Source organism: Pseudophryne corroboree, chromosome 6 (assembly GCF_028390025.1).
Source record: "Pseudophryne corroboree isolate aPseCor3 chromosome 6, aPseCor3.hap2, whole genome shotgun sequence".
In the NCBI taxonomy this organism is placed as follows: Eukaryota; Metazoa; Chordata; class Amphibia; order Anura; family Myobatrachidae; genus Pseudophryne; species Pseudophryne corroboree.
The window spans coordinates 444988929-445005612 of NC_086449.1; the positions used below are offsets into that span (position 1 = coordinate 444988929).

At 45.9% G+C, this 16684-nt stretch overlaps 1 protein-coding gene across 2 annotated transcripts in view; it reads right to left on the bottom strand.

Moving 5' to 3' along the window:
- Positions 1-16684, bottom strand: part of CERK (ceramide kinase) — a 159935-nt gene that overhangs the window by 12932 nt on the left and 130319 nt on the right. For both annotated transcript variants that reach the window (XM_063927116.1, XM_063927117.1), the window contains 2 exons: positions 13954-14059; positions 13739-13809 (listed from right to left, as the gene is read on the bottom strand). In XM_063927116.1, the coding sequence (XP_063783186.1) occupies positions 13739-13809; positions 13954-14059 (177 nt within the window). The remainder of the gene's footprint in view (positions 1-13738; positions 13810-13953; positions 14060-16684) is intronic.

The following is a 16684-nucleotide window of genomic DNA, read 5'->3' on the forward strand; positions in this document are numbered from 1 at the left end:
AAAAGCAATGGAGGCTATTAATACCGCTAGTGTAGGCAGGACCAACATCAGTCAGTCATTCTTATTTGTAACCTTTTTTACTTTAAGTATGATGAGCTGAACATATTTTAGAATCATCATGTATTTCAGTGACATCTACACTGTATGTGCTAATTAACTTCCTTATTGAAGCACTGAATCAAAGTAATTACTGCAAGCTATAAAAAAAAAAAAAAGGCTTCTGGTTATTTTCTACTTACCTAAAACAAAAAGATAATGACAAAAGGGGGAGCCAGCCAGGCAAAAAAAATGACATTTACAGCTGATTGAATCCTTGTTCACAGCCGATTTGGTGGGCTGAAAGAGTGCAGATCCATGCACATTCATGTCTACCCCGAGGTCACTGAAAACTTGTCATTGTTCAACATATGTTTACAGACTCTATGTTAGTGGAAAGTAGAATTGCTGGAAACCCCTAGGTTCAGTAACAGGGCATGCTTTCTCAGACTTGCAATAATGAACTGACATTGTGCAACAGTAAAAGCTTCCAAAAAAGGACTGCTGTACAAGTATATAATACTTTACCTGTACTATCAGACTAAGGGGGTCATTCCGACTTGTTCACTCGCTGCGTTTTAATGCAGCAGTGCGAACGGGTCCCTGCTGCGCATGCGGCGCAATGCGCCTGCGCATGCCGGACGGCCGAAGGCCGTAGCAGTACAGCGGGCAAGGGAGCGAGGAGTTGCTCCCGGCCAGCACGCTAAAGCTGCGCTGGCCGGGAGTTACTCCTGAAGTGCAAAGGCATCACCGCTGTGCGATGCCTTTGCACTCCTGCGAGGGGGGGCCGGACTGACATGCGTGGTGGACTAGCCCTGTGCTGGGCGTCCCCCCGCATGTTAGGAAAGCTGATGGTAGCTGTGCAAAATTTTGCACAGCTACGATCAACTCGGAATGACCCCCTAAAACTACTATTGTGCAAACTTGCCAACCAAGATCATTTTAAAAAGAAAATTCTGAAACATTGCAAAAAATCATCTGATTAAAAACCATAAACTGAAAAAAAAAGTAGGTTTTCTTTATTTTTGTGCTTATAATAACTGATTATATTGTTATTTATGCCAAAGGGGTTAACGGATTCAGTGTGGTTTACCATCTGGCAGAATGACGGATGTCAATATACAGATAGTGGCATCCCGCCCGCCAGTATGCCGACAGCGGGATGAGCGCTTGCCACAGGATCGTTTCCCACTCTATGGGTGTCCTGGACACCCACGAGTGGGAATAGTCCTGTAGTGTCATTATTCAGGCTGGTGGGATTCCGGCGTCGGTATCCTGACCGCCGGGATCCCGACAGCCAGAAAATTAAATGTATATTGGCTTAACTACAGTACTTAACTGACTAATATTTTTTCCAAAAACCGTTCAGAAATGGTAGTGTTTTTTTTTTTAGGATTGGATTAGGTTAAGAACATTAATTAAAAGCATGGCCAATCAAATGCTCCGTGGGGAAAAAAAAATATTTTTTTTAAAAACTCCCTAAACATTGGTACAAACTTCAATGGTTGGAATATGGCGACCATTGCGACTTCAGTTTCCCAGCACCAGATCCTCTCTGCAGACTCCAAAGCTCCTCAGGAAAGGTGATGGTTGCTTTTTTTAACATTTCCCCAGCAGCTGCTAGTGTCTGCAGCCGCAGGGCTGACCGATGAGGAGTGATCGGCAGCACGGCAGGCACTGGGGGGTGAGGGAACCAGGAAGCAGAGGGACAGCAGTAATAGCAGGAAGCTTCTATTCCTGCAGCCGCACAGTGAACCTTCTGAGAGGTTGCACTGGATGCGACCATGTCAGGGAAAGCCCAGCCTGGTGTGGTCGCATCTGATGCGAGCATGCCATGCAAATGGTTAAGCCATAAGGGTATTGTAAAAATGTTGTAGTTTCTATTTTCTCTAGAAATATTGATTTGACTTGATTGTTATGTCCCAAAACTGTTCCATATCTTTGTATGCCAAATGAATTATCTGAAAGGTGTTTTTGCTACAAACAGCAACTAAAGTGGTGTTTTTTATTCTTTGCCCACTGATGCGAGAGGTGAACGTCGGTGACGAAGAAGCGTGAGGGCCGACAGACATGCTACAGTGGAGCAGCTCACCATCAAAATGAACTTGGGGGGCTACCAGACGCATGTCTCTAAAATGACCATTCAGCTCATCTAACTGCTGTCCGTGCTGCACACGGCGGTTACTCTGGCTATTAGCTGGTGGTCATAATAATGGGACTTGACCGTGTATAGGTGTACTTTTTTCTGCATATGTGCAATTATTGAAGTAAATTGAGGAACCTTTATAGCTAGGGATGAACAAGACCCCGTTTTTCTTGAAAAGTAATACATAAAAGATTTACTATCATTTTTTTTAAAGCTTAAAGCGGCAATCCCCTGTAAGTAGGTGATGTGCTTTAATATAAAATCGTAGTTATCTGTAAGGCAGAATGTTTGATTTTTCTTTCGTGTTTGGATTTAAACTGCTATTAATGATTTATAGTTTAAGGTTGCCATAGTAAATCACATGAAGCACTGCAGTAAGCAGCTCTTCTATGTATTCATCCATATTCCTCTACATTTTGTCAAGAGAACACTGAGCTTTGTAGGAAGCACCAGCTGGAAAAATGGCTTCATCTTCAAGTTAACACGACTGCAAAGTTTACATTAAAATTTTTTTTTTTTTTAAAAAGATACATCCGTGTGGGTTTGCGGTTTTTACGTGGATTGGGCAACTGATGTGGTACAGTATGAATCATTCTTACATTTGTTTTAACTGATTCTACTCTGTAGCATTCAGTTTAGTCAACACAAAGCTTGACAGCAAAATAGCAATGAAGTAAAAAAATAGTAATGGTTAAGGAGAGGAAGCCTCAGGAATACAGATAGCAAATTGGAGTTTTAACTTATCAAGTTATTTACAATTTGTTCAATTAATTCTACTCAGATTGCAGTTACAAAAACGTTCATTGTTAATATGGTGCATTGTATACAGTAAGAATTACATAGAAGTGCCAATTAATAAAGAAGTCAAATAGGCTTATAAAGTTGTGCAGCGTAATAATTAAAAATCTGCAACATGTGCTTGTTCCCTACATGTGTTCATTTATACTCTGCTCCTATGTTATTCCGTTGTGCGTATACACACCATAACATCTACTACATTAATTATGATACAGGGGTTGCAACCAATCACAACTGACTTATTATAGTGCAGCTAAAATAACTGTCCAGTGGGAGTAGGATAGTGTGCGCTCATCTGCTGTTATCAATCCTGCTGATATCATATAGAAGATGCTGTGGTGTGGATGGAGGTGAAAATATATTATTCCCTCCACACTGTAACATAGAATCTTTCTTTGCTAGTAAATTAGATGCACTCTAGTGATGTCTAACCAACAGACAAGTTACGCAGACATATTGCATACTACAGATGTGTCCTCATTCATCTTTGTTGCAGTCAGACCACCCCCCCCCACCCCCCCTTGGCACACCAGGTAACATGACAATCTTCTAGAGCCAAGCATCTTTTTTGCCAAAAATGCTTCTTAGTCACAGCACAATGTGATAAGGGTGCAACTGGAGATTGTGCCAATTCATTTGATATATGACACCTGTATACCTGTGTGTGATTCGGTTTCTGAATCTGTATATGAATTGCTAGCAGATGGGTGGTCTTCAGTTTGCGACTGTTGGGATCCCAGCGCACAGTATACTGGCGCCGGAATCCCGACAGCCGGCATACCGACACTTTTTCTCCCTCTTGGGGGTCCACGACCCCACTAGAGGGAGAATAGATAGCGTAGCGCGTGACCATGCCTGCAGCGTGGCGAGTGCAGCGAGCCTGCAAGGGGCTCATTTGCGCTCGCCCAGCTGTCGGTATGCCGGCGCAAGTATGCTGGCCGCTGGGAGCCCGGCCACCGGCATACCCCACTACACCCCTAGCAGACACATCTTTTTTTCCAATACAAGTTCTGTTCTGCTCCGTATACAGACTCCGTCACACAATATACAAGTGTCATATCACATTAATTAGCACGGTCTCCTTGTGTGTCCTAGTTGCAATGCGATGCAATTAAGACATTTTCGGCAAAGAAAAGACTCCCGATGTTAGCACAGGATCTGGCGGCTCACTCACGCCAGGCATCTCGAGCTGCATAACATAATGAGGCTGGATATAGGAGGACACATCTTAGTGTATGTAACAGACAACCCACCTTTAATGCAGCAAAGTCATGTTAAAGCAGATAAATATTCTCAGGATATTTAAAATAAGGAGTCCATTTTTTTCACTATTATGGCTGTGCAGCTTCATATAAATGTGTTGTGGTGCTAACAGTATGCCATAAAATGTAAGATGCGGAAGGAGGGGGTTATTTACATAGAGTAATGCACAGAGCCCAAGAAATGGAACGTAGAAGGAAAAACCGAAATGGCTCTTTACAAGTATTACTTCTAAGAGTCTGTATTTCCATTTCACTTGCTTTCAAAGCCCAGTGTACAGTACCCTCCATGCAATAGATCATTTCATCAAAAGGCTCAGGTCTGTACTTTTAGTGGCAGCAGATGTCAGTGTGTAGAAGTGTATAAAGTGCCTTAGTAAAAAGTGCAGACCTTGTTGTAGATAATCTAACTGTAGGAAATGGAGATAGCAGAGAAATGGACAGGTGGTTCTTTTTTCTTTTCTTTCAAAGAGGCATTTATTTTGATGTCCACCCGTACCCTGATACATTAAAATCAAATGCAGAACATACAGTCTGCCCCCGCTAAGATGTAAAAATAATGCAACCTAAAGCCATGCTGTGACTGAGAATCCAGAGAATCAAATCTCACTAAGCCAGACTGAAATAAACACACTGCAAATATGAATCTATTCTATATGTTGATTTTGGCACTTTAATAAGTAGTTGGCAACTCGATAGGCAAGAAGCCCTACTGTTACCAGCGCCAACCTTTCTGCTGCAAGACAATATGCCAATCCCATAATTGTCTTTTGTTCCTAAGACATCTGGATAAATCACTCATAGCACACTTGCCAAACACTATAAATCCATTAGTCTTTGTTCATATTGACCGTGTCAATAGCAGCAGCAGATGGGGTTAATAACCTTGCCTGCCTTTTCCAGAGCGAGAGCTACAACTATTCACAAAGAGTTGTTAACATAACATCACAAAAGGTGAATAAACAAGCAGACAACCAATATTTTGGCCTTCCCTCTAGATGAGCTAATTATCTGACTTCCACCTGTGCTGTAATAAGAAATTTCAGAGGATAACACAAGTCATTTACTGTCCATCTGTTACAGCAAAAGGCTAACACTAGCATATTAACGTACCATATTTTTTTAGGTTTCCTTAATGTATTGTAGTTCACAAGCAGAGTTTTGTTGTTATTTTGAAAATGAAAAATAAACCAATCAAAATTCAGAGCATTTTGAGGAATTATACTTCCAGCACTGAAAAATCCAATCCCAGTAAGGTTTATTATAGGACATAGTGTGTGAAAAATTGCTGAAATCACTTCAAAATAAATTAAACGTTACGTAGGCAAGAGAGGTGACATATGGTTGACAATAGTGTGACAAATTAGTTTGACTAAAATAAATATAACATTGACTGCACTCTTACCATTTAGGCACGAACAAAAACATATTTCCATTTAGGTGGAATAAAAATACTTTAAGTAAAAATAAACAATGTAGGATCTCTTCTTTAACCCATAAATGTCTACCCAATAGTATGTACGAGCCAAACTGTCAGGTGCTTTTGTTCCCATCCCTTAAGACCAGTACTCACCAGCCGATGCGGGAGAGATGTGTGCTGAGCGAACCGCTCGCAACACATCTCTCCCGCCGCTCAGCACAGCGCGATGTATGTTGAGCGTGCAGGGGGAGACGGGGGGGGGGGGGGGGGGGCGCTCATTTCACCCAGCGGGTGAAATGAGCGACCTGCTGGATTGGCCAATCTAGCACCAGTGATAGCGATGCGCAGGGCTGCGCATCACTATCGCTGTGGGGGCTAACCACACGGAGCGATCTTGCTTAAAATCTAAGCAATCTAGTCAAATTGCTTAGATTTTAAGCAGCGATCGCTCCCTTTAGACTGGAACAAAGGCTGTCTCAAGTTCCAGCAGTGTACCTGGGATTCAGAGGCCATGCACAAGATTACAACACAAAAAATAAAATAAGAAACCCAGAAATAATTCAGTGCAACTTCCACATTGTGAACTAAATAAAATTCAGCCACGACATCAAGGATTTATTTCAAAAACATACAATATAATCCATGTCAATTCTGTACTCTAGTAAGAAAGAACAGTGGAGGTTTTCCAATCCCGCGGTACCGAATGTAACTTTAGAATGATCTACTGCACACCCCCCCCCCTCCAACAAAAAAAAAATAAGATTTTACTTACCGATAAATCTATTTCTCGTAGTCCGTAGTGGATGCTGGGACTCCGTCAGGACCATGGGGATTAGCGGCTCCGCAGGAGACAGGGCACAAAAATAAAAGCTTTAGGACTAGGTGGTGTGCACTGGCTCCTCCCCCTATGACCCTCCTCCAAGCCTCAGTTAGGATACTGTGCCCGGACGAGCGTACACAATAAGGAAGGATTTTGAATCCCGGGTAAGACTCATACCAGCCACACCAATCACACCGTACAACTTGTGATCTGAACCCAGTTAACAGTATGACAAACGTAGGAGCCTCTGAACAGACGGCTCACAACAATAACAACCCGATTTTTTTGTAACAATAACTATGTACAAGTATTGCAGACAATCCGCACTTGGGATGGGCGCCCAGCATCCACTACGGACTACGAGAAATAGATTTATCGGTAAGTAAAATCTTATTTTCTCTGACGTCCTAGTGGATGCTGGGACTCCGTCAGGACCATGGGGATTATACCAAAGCTCCCAAACGGGCGGGAGAGTGCGGATGACTCTGCAGCACCGAATGAGAGAACTCCAGGTCCTCTTTAGCCAGGGTATCAAATTTGTAGAATTTTACAAACGTGTTCTCCCCCGACCACGTAGCTGCTCGGCAGAGTTGTAATGCCGAGACCCCTCGGGCAGCCGCCCAAGATGAGCCCACCTTCCTTGTGGAATGGGCCTTGATAGATTTAGGCTGTGGCAGGCCTGCCACAGAATGTGCAAGTTGAATTGTGCTACAAATCCAACGAGCAATCGTCTGCTTAGAAGCAGGAGCACCCAGCTTGTTGGGTGCATACAGTATAAACAGCGAGTCAGATTTTCTGACTCCAGCCGTCCTTGAAATATATATTTTCAATGCCCTGACAACGTCCAGCAACTTGGAATCCTCCAAATCGCTAGTAGCCGCAGGCACCACAATAGGCTGGTTCAGGTGAAACGCTGAAACCACCTTAGGCAGAAACTGAGGACGCGTCCGCAGTTCTGCCCTGTCCGAATGGAAAATCAGATATGGGCTTTTATACGATAAAGCCGCCAATTCTGACACTCTCCTGGCTGAAGCCAGGGCCAGTAGCATGGTTACTTTCCATGTAAGATATTTCAAATCCACCGATTTGAGTGGCTCAAACCAATGGGATTTGAGAAAATCCAAAACTACATTAAGATCCCACGGAGCCACTGGGGGCACAACCGGGGGCTGTATATGTAGTACTCCTTTTACAAAAGTCTGGACTTCAGGAACTGAAGCCAATTCTTTCTGGAAGAAAATCGACAGGGCCGAAATTTGAACCTTAATGGACCCTAACTTGAGGCCCATAGACAATCCTGTTTGCAGGAAATGTAGGAATCGACCCAGTTGAAATTCCTCCGTCGGGCCCTTCCTGGCCTCACACCACGCAACATATTTTCTCCAAATGCGGTGATAATGTTGTGCAGTCACCTCCTTCCTGGCTTTTACCAGGGTAGGGATGACCTCTTCCGGAATGCCTTTTTCCCTTAGAATTCGGCGTTCAACCGCCATGCCGTCAAACGCAGCCGCGGTAAGTCTTGGAATAGACACGGTCCCTGCTGAAGCAGGTCCCGTCTTAGAGGTAGAGGCCACGGATCTTCCGTGAGCATCTCCTGAAGTTCCGGGTACCTAGTTCTTCTTGGCCAATCCGGAGCCACGAGTATCGTTCTTACTCCCCTTTGCCGTATAATTCTCAGTACTTTTGGTATGAGAGGCAGAGGAGGAAACACATACACTGACTGGAACACCCACGGTGTTACCAGAGCGTCCACAGCTATTGCCTGAGGGTCTCTTGACCTGGCGCAATACCTGTCCAGTTTTTTGTTGAGGCGGGACGCCATCATATCCACCTTTGGTTTTTCCCAACGGTTCACAATCATGTGGAAGACTTCTGGATGAAGTCCCCACTCTCCCGGGTGTAGATCGTGTCTGCTGAGGAAGTCCGCTTCCCAGTTGTCCACTCCCGGAATGAACACTGCTGACAGTGCTATCACATGATCTTCCGCCCAGCGAAAAATCCTTGCAGCTTCTGCCATTGCCCTCCTGCTTCTTGTGCCGCCCTGTCTGTTTACGTGGGCGACTGCCGTGATGTTGTCCGACTGGATCAACACCGGCTGACCCTGAAGCAGGGGTTTTGCCAGGCTTAGAGCATTGTAAATCGCTCTTAGCTCCAGTATATTTATGTGAAGAGACATCTCCAGGCTTGACCACACTCCCTGGAAGTTTCTTCCCTGTGTGACCGCTCCCCAGCCTCTCAGACTGGCATCCGTGGTCACCAGGACCCAGTCCTGTATGCTGAATCTGCGGCCCTCTAACAGATGAGCACTCTGCAACCACCACAGAAGAGACACCCTTGTCCGTGGAGACAAAGTTATCCGCTGATGCATCTGCAGATGCGATCCGGACCATTTGTCCAGCAGATCCCACTGAAAAGTTTGTGCGTGGAATCTGCCGAATGGAATCGCTTCGTAAGAAGCCACCATTTTTCCCAGGACTCTTGTGCATTGATGCACAGACACCTTTCCTGGTTTTAGGAGGTTCCTGACAAGTTCGGATAACTCCCTGGCTTTCTCCTCCGGAAGAAACACCTTTTTCTGAACCGTGTCCAGAATCATTCCCAGGAACAGCAGACGTGTCGTCGGGGTCAATTGAGATTTTGGAAAATTCAGAATCCACCCGTGCTGTTGCAGCACTACTTGGGTTAGTGCTACTACGTCCCCCAGCTGTTCTCTGGACCTTGCCCTTATCAGGAGATCGTCCAAGTAAGGGATAATTAATACGCCTTTTCTTCGCAGAAGAAACATCATTTCGGCCATTACCTTGGTAAAGACCCGAGGTGCCGTGGACAATCCAAACGGCAGCGTCTGAAACTGATAATGACAGTTTTGCACCACGAACCTGAGGTACCCTTGATGTGAAGGGCAAATTGGGACATGCAGGTAAGCATCCTTGATGTCCAGGGACACCATAAAGTCCCCTTCTTCCAGATTCGCTATCACTGCTCTGAGTGACTCCATCTTGAACTTGAATTTTTGTATGTACAGGTTCAAAGATTTCAGATTTAGAATAGGTCTTACCGAGCCGTCCGGCTTCGGTACCACAAATAGTGTGGAATAATACCCCTTTCCCTGTTGTAGGAGGGGTACCTTGACTATCACCTGCTGAGAATACAGCTTGTGAATGGCTTCCAATACCGTCGCCCTGTCTGAGGGAGACGTTGGCAGAGCAGACTTTAGGAACCGGCGAGGGGGAGACTTCTCGAATTCCAACCTGTAACCCTGAGATACTACCTGCAGGATCCAGGGGTCCACCTGTGAGTGAGCCCACTGTGCGCTGAAATTCTTGAGTCGACCCCCCACCGCCCCTGAGTCCGCTTGTAAAGCCCCAACGTCATGCTGAGGGCTTTGCAGAAGCCGGGGAGGGCTTCTGCTCCTGGGAGGGAGCTGCTTGGTGCACTCTCTTACCCTTTCCTTTGCCTCGGGGCAGATATGACTGTCCTTTTGCCCGCTTGTTCTTATAGGAACGAAAGGACTGCGGCTGAAAAGACGGTGTCTTTTTCTGTTGGGAGGGGACCAGAGGTAAAAAGGTGGATTTCCCGGCTGTTGCCGTGGCCACCAAATCCGATAGACCGACCCCAAATAATTCCTCCCCTTTATACGGCAATACTTCCATATGCCGTTTGGAATCCGCATCACCTGACCACTGTCGCGTCCATAAACTTCTTCTGGCAGATATGGACATCGCACTTACTCTCGATGCCAGAGTGCAAATATCCCTCTGAGCATCTCACATATAAAGAAAAGCATCCTTTAATTGCTCTATAGTCAATAAAATACTGTCCCTATCCAGGGTATCAATATTTTCAGTCAGGGAATCCGACCAAACCACCCCAGCACTGCACATCCATGCAGAGGCGATGGCTGGTCGCAGTATAACACCAGTATGAGTGTATATACTTTTCAGGGTAGTTTCCAGCCTCCTATCAGCTGGATCCTTGAGGGCGGCCGTTTCAGGAGACGGTAACGCCACTTGTTTTGATAAGCGTGTGAGTGCCTTATCCACCCTAGGGGGTGTTTCCCAGCGCGCCCTAACCTCTGGCGGGAAAGGATATAATGCCAATAACTTCTTTGAAATTAGCAGTTTTCTATCGGGGTTAACCCACGCTTCATCACACACTTCATTCAATTCCTCTGATTCAGGAAAAACTACAGGTAGTTTTTTCAGACCCCACATAATACCCCTTTTTGTGGTACTTGCAGTATCAGAGATATGCAAAGCCTCCTTCATTGCCGTGATCATATAACGTGTGGCCCTACTGGAAAATATGTTTGTTTCTTCACCGTCGACACTAGATTCGGTGTCCGTGTCTGGGTCTGTGTCGACCGACTGAGGTAAAGGGCGTTTTACAGCCCCTGACGGTGTCTGAGACGCCTGGACAGGTACTAACTGGTTTGCCGGCCGTCTCATGTCGTCAACTGATTTTTGTAACGTGCTGACATTATCACGTAATTCCATAAACAAAGCCATCCATTCCGGTGTCGACTCCCTAGGGGGTGACATCACCATTACCGGCAATTGCTCCGCCTCCACACCAACATCGTCCTCATACATGTCGACACACACGTACCGACACACAGCAGACACACAGGGAATGCTCTTATCGAAGACAGGACCCCACTAGCCCTTTGGGGAGACAGAGGGAGAGTTTGCCAGCACACACCCAAGCGCTATAAATATATAGGAACAACCCTACAGAAGTGTTGTTTCCTTTATAGCAGCTTAATATATCAATATCGCCAAAAAAGTGCCCCCCCTCTCTGTTTTTTTACCCTGTTTCTGTAGTGCAGTGCAGGGGAGAGTCCTGGGAGCCTTCCTCGCAGCGGAGCTGTGCAGGAAAATGGCGCTGTGTGCTGAGGAGATAGGCCCCGCCCCCTATTACGGCGGGCTCTTCTCCCGGTGTTTGTGAGACCTGGCAGGGGTTAAATACATCCATATAGCCCCAGGGGCTATATGTGATGTATTTTTAGCCAGAACAAGGTATTATCATTGCTGCCCAGGGCGCCCCCCCCCCAGCGCCCTGCACCCTCAGTGACCGCTGGTGTGAAGTGTGCTGACAACAATGGCGCACAGCTGCAGTGCTGTGCGCTACCTCATGAAGACTGAAAAGTCTTCTGCCGCCGGTTTCTGGACCTCTTCACTTTTCGGCATCTGCAAGGGGGTCGGCGGCGCGGCTCCGGGACCGGACTCCATGGCTGGGCCTGTGTTCGATCCCTCTGGAGCTAATGGTGTCCAGTAGCCTAAGAAGCCAATCCATCCTGCACGCAGGCGAGTTCACTTCTTCTCCCCTAAGTCCCTCGTTGCAGTGAGCCTGTTGCCAGCAGGACTCACTGAAAATAAAAAACCTAATAACTTTTTCTAAGCAGCTCTTTAGGAGAGCCACCTAGATTGCACCCTGCTCGGACGGGCACAAAAACCTAACTGAGGCTTGGAGGAGGGTCATAGGGGGAGGAGCCAGTGCACACCACCTAGTCCTAAAGCTTTTATTTTTGTGCCCTGTCTCCTGCGGAGCCGCTAATCCCCATGGTCCTGACGGAGTCCCAGCATCCACTAGGACGTCAGAGAAAAATTAAAAAAAGAAAATAAATCTATTGGCATGGTATGCGGGACTAAGGGCCTAATTCAGATCTGATCGTAGATGTGCAAAATTTAGCAAATCTCTGATCAGTTTCTCAGACATGCGGGAGTCCGCCCCGCATGTCTGACTCTGCCCCCCTCGCAAGGGTGCAAAAGCATTGCACGGCGAGTAGCTCCCTCTCTGCGCAGCTCCTGCACACTGGCAGGGAGCTACCTGCAGAGCCCCGGCACGCACGCTCTCCACAAGGAAATTCAGACTGTGACTGCTGCAACTGCAGCGATCCAGTCTGAATTACCCCCTAGGACTGATAAAAATGCTTGAGTGTCAGACAGAAAACATGCTGCTTAAACTTATTTAAAAAGGTGCCACAGCCCCTACGAATTAGAAAAAAAAATAGCGCATTTATGACGTCATATAAAATTAAACTATAAGGACCAAATCAATTAGATTCTATTTACACTAAATCATAAGACTGGCAAAAAGAGAGACCCACCATAAAAGACAGGAGACCTCAACTGATGAACAGATATTACAGAACAAACAAAGAAAAATCTATTTAAGCATCTTCCAACTGCCTATCATAAAAAGCCATATCCCTCCTGACTTATTATTTTATTATTTGCATAAAAACATACTTTGGTGAAAAAATGAAATAAAACCCAATCATTCCGGACACCAGAAAACTGGCTTTTGAGAAAAGGGACTCACAAACAGAACGATGTGGTTAACGTTTGTTAGTAGACATACATATTAGTTTATTAGCACTCAACTTATCATCTTAACCTACAATAAACCCCCTAAACCCTGTTGTATTACTTCCCAACTTTTCTGCTCCTTCTCTCTCATTTCTTCAACCTGTCTCTCCACATTTACATTGTGATCCTTCTTAAAACATGCACTTATTTCAGGGTATGGGTCGTTGGGTCGACCCAACTTAGATCGACACTCATTAGGTCGACCACTGAAGGTTGACACTGCCCTTAGGTCGACACGCGTTTTTTGACTGTTTTTGGTGTAGTTTTCTCCGTAAAGTGACAGGGAACCCAAATTAGTGCACCGTGTTCCCTCGCTTCGCTCAGCACAGGTTACCGTTCCAATCGTAGTCCATGTGTATCGTTAAGTATGAAAAAACCCAAAACAGTGAAGAAAAAAAAAAGTGAAATACTCATGTCGACCTAAGGGCAATGTTGACCGTCAGTGGTCAACCTAATGAGTGTCGACCTAAGTTGGGTCGACCTAACGACCGTATCCCCTTATTTCACAAATCCATTTTGTCCAACTACAAGCCATTATCTCACGTCATTTTTTCCAACTAATTAGCAAATATTGGACAACCATCTACCTCAATTCTGCACCCACTGAGAATACACTAACATAAGTGATCAATGATCTTGGTACTGCAAAGTGTAAAGACCCTGATGTATAGTCTGTGGCTTGCAGGCATTGGTCAGTTCCCATCAAGTCTGCCTGGTGTTTTAAAGGAGTAACCAATTAAAATAAGTCATAGCCCTTTCCAAACCATTCACATTTGTGGATTTGGCAGCTTTGTTTGTTTGATCCAATACTAATCATTTCAAATCAATATTTACCCATGTATTAATGTGATATTCACTACAGAGAGGTAAAGTGTAAAGTTTCCTCACCATTGTGCTCCAACACACTGGCTTTCTGCTGCTCTTCCAGCTGATTACTACTTTGCCTGCAAATGTAGCACCTGGAAGAACAAAACTTCACATCACAAAGAGTAAAAATTTCCCTTATTGTGCTTTAACCCCCCCCCCCCACACACACACACTAGAAATATAACAGTTATAAACAATTTGTGCATTCTAGAACACTTCTCAACCAAGCAACTTGCCCAGATGTGCAGCGAACTTTGTCCCGTGGAGACCCAACGGCCCATTTTGCTGGTTGAAAAGATACTGTTCCTTCATAGTAGCGATGAGATAAAAAAGTCTTGAAACCTAAAAATACAGAAAGTCAAATAATGCTATAACGTTCTTACATAAAAAATAAGAATTTACTTACCGATAATTCTATTTCTCATAGTCCGTAGTGGATGCTGGGGACTCCGTAAGGACCATGGGGAATAGCGGCTCCGCAGGAGACTGGGCACATCTAAAGAAAGCTTTAGGACTATCTGGTGTGCACTGGCTCCTCCCCCTATGACCCTCCTCCAAGCCTCAGTTAGGATACTGTGCCCGGACGAGCGTACACAATAAGGAAGGATTTTGAATCCCGGGTAAGACTCATACCAGCCACACCAATCACACCGTATAACCTGTGATCTGAACCCAGTTAACAGCATGATAACAGAGGAGCCTCTGAAAGATGGCTCACAACAATAATAACCCGATTTTTGTAACAATAACTATGTACAAGTATTGCAGACAATCCGCACTTAGGATGGGCGCCCAGCATCCACTACGGACTATGAGAAATAGAATTATCGGTAAGTAAATTCTTATTTTCTCTAACGTCCTAAGTGGATGCTGGGGACTCCGTAAGGACCATGGGGATTATACCAAAGCTCCCAAACGGGCGGGAGAGTGCGGATGACTCTGCAGCACCAAATGAGAGAACTCCAGGTCCTCCTCAGCCAGGATATCAATTTTGTAGAATTTTACAAACGTATTTGCTCCAGACCAAGTAGCTGCTCGGCAAAGTTGAAAAGCCGAGACCCCTCGGGCAGCCGCCCAAGATGAGCCCACCTTCCTTGTGGAGTGGGCATTTACAGATTTTTGGCTGTGGCAGGCCTGCCACAGAATGTGCAAGCTGAATTGTACTACAAATCCAACGAGCAATAGCCTGCTTAGAAGCAGGAGCACCCAGCTTGTTGGGTGCATACAGGATAAACAGCGAGTCAGATTTCCTGACTCCAGCCGTCCTGGAAACATATATTTTCAGGGCACTGACAACGTCTAGCAACTTGGAGGCCTCCAAGTCCCTAGTAGCCGCAGGTACCACAAATAGGTTGGTTCAGGAGAAACGCTGAAACCACCTTGGGGAGAAACTGAGGACGAGTCCTCAATTCCTCCCTGTCCGAATGGAAAATCAGATAAGGGCTTTTTCAGGATAAAGCCGCCAATTCTGACACGCGCCTGGCCCAGGCCAGGGCCAACAGCATGACCACTTTTCATGTGAGATATTTTAACTCCACAGATTTAAGTGGTTCAAACCAATGTGACTTTAGGAACCCAAAACTACATTGAGATCCCAAAGTGCCACTGGAGGCACAAAAGGAGGCTGTATATGCAGTACCCCTTTTACAAACGTCTGAACTTCAGGGACTGAAGCTAGTTCTTTTTGGAAGAAAATTGACAGGGCCGAAATTTGAACCTTAATGGACCCCAATTTCAGGCCCATAGACACTCCTGTTTGCAGGAAATGTAGGAATCGACCCAGTTGAATTTCCTCCGTCGGGCCTTACTGGCCTCGCACCACGCAACATATTTTCGCCAATTGCGGTGATAATGTTTTTGCGGATACATCCTTCCTGGCTTTGATCAGGATAGGGATGACTTCATCTGGAATGCCTTTTTTCCTTCAGGATCCGGCGTTCAACCGCCATGCCGTCAAACGCAGCCGCGGTAAGTCTTGGAACAGACAGGGTCCTTGCTGGAGCAGGTCCCTTCTTAGAGGTAGAGGCCACGGATCCTCCGTCAGCATCTCTTGAAGTTCCGGTTACCAAGTCCTTCTTGGCCAATCCGGAACCACGAATATAGTGCTTACTCCTCTCCATCTTATCAATCTCAGTACCTTGGGTATGAGAGGCAGAGGAGGGAACACATACCCTGACTGGTACACCCACGGTGTTACCAGAGCGTCTACAGCTTATTGCCTGAGGGTCCCTGGACCTGGCGCAATACCTGTCGAGTTTTTAATCATGTGGAAGACTTCTGGGTGAAGTCCCCACTCTCCCGGGTGGAGGTCGTGCTGAGGAAGTCTGCTTCCCAGTTGTCCACTCCCGGAATGAATACTGCTGACAGTGCTATCACATGATTTTCCGCCCAGCGAAAAATCCTTGCAGCTTCTGTCATTGCCCTCCTGCTTCTTGTGCCACCCTGTCTGTTTACGTGGGTGACTGCCGTGATGTTGTCCTACTGGATCAACACCGGCTGACCTTGAAGCAGAGGTCTTGCTAAGCTTAGAGCATTGTAAATGTCCCTTAGCTTCAGGATATTTATGTGAAGTGATGTCTCCAGGCTTGACCATAAGCCCTGGATATTCCTTTCCTGTGTGACTGCTCCCCAGCCTCGCAGGCTGGCATCCGTGGTCACCAGGACCCAGTCCTGAATGCCTAATCTGCGGCCCTCTAGAAGATGAGCACTCTGCAACCACCACAGGAGGGACACCCTTGTCCTTGGTGACAGGGTTATCCGCTGATGCATCTGAAGATGCGACCGGACCATTTGTCCAGCAGGTCCCACTGGAAAGTTCTTGCGTGGAATCTGCCGAATGGGATTGCTTCGTAGGAAGCCACCATTTTACCCAGAACCCTTGTGCATTGATGCACTGAGACTTGGCTCGGTTTTAGGAGGTTCCTGACTAGCTCGGATAACTCCCTGGCTTTCTCCTCCGGGAGAAAC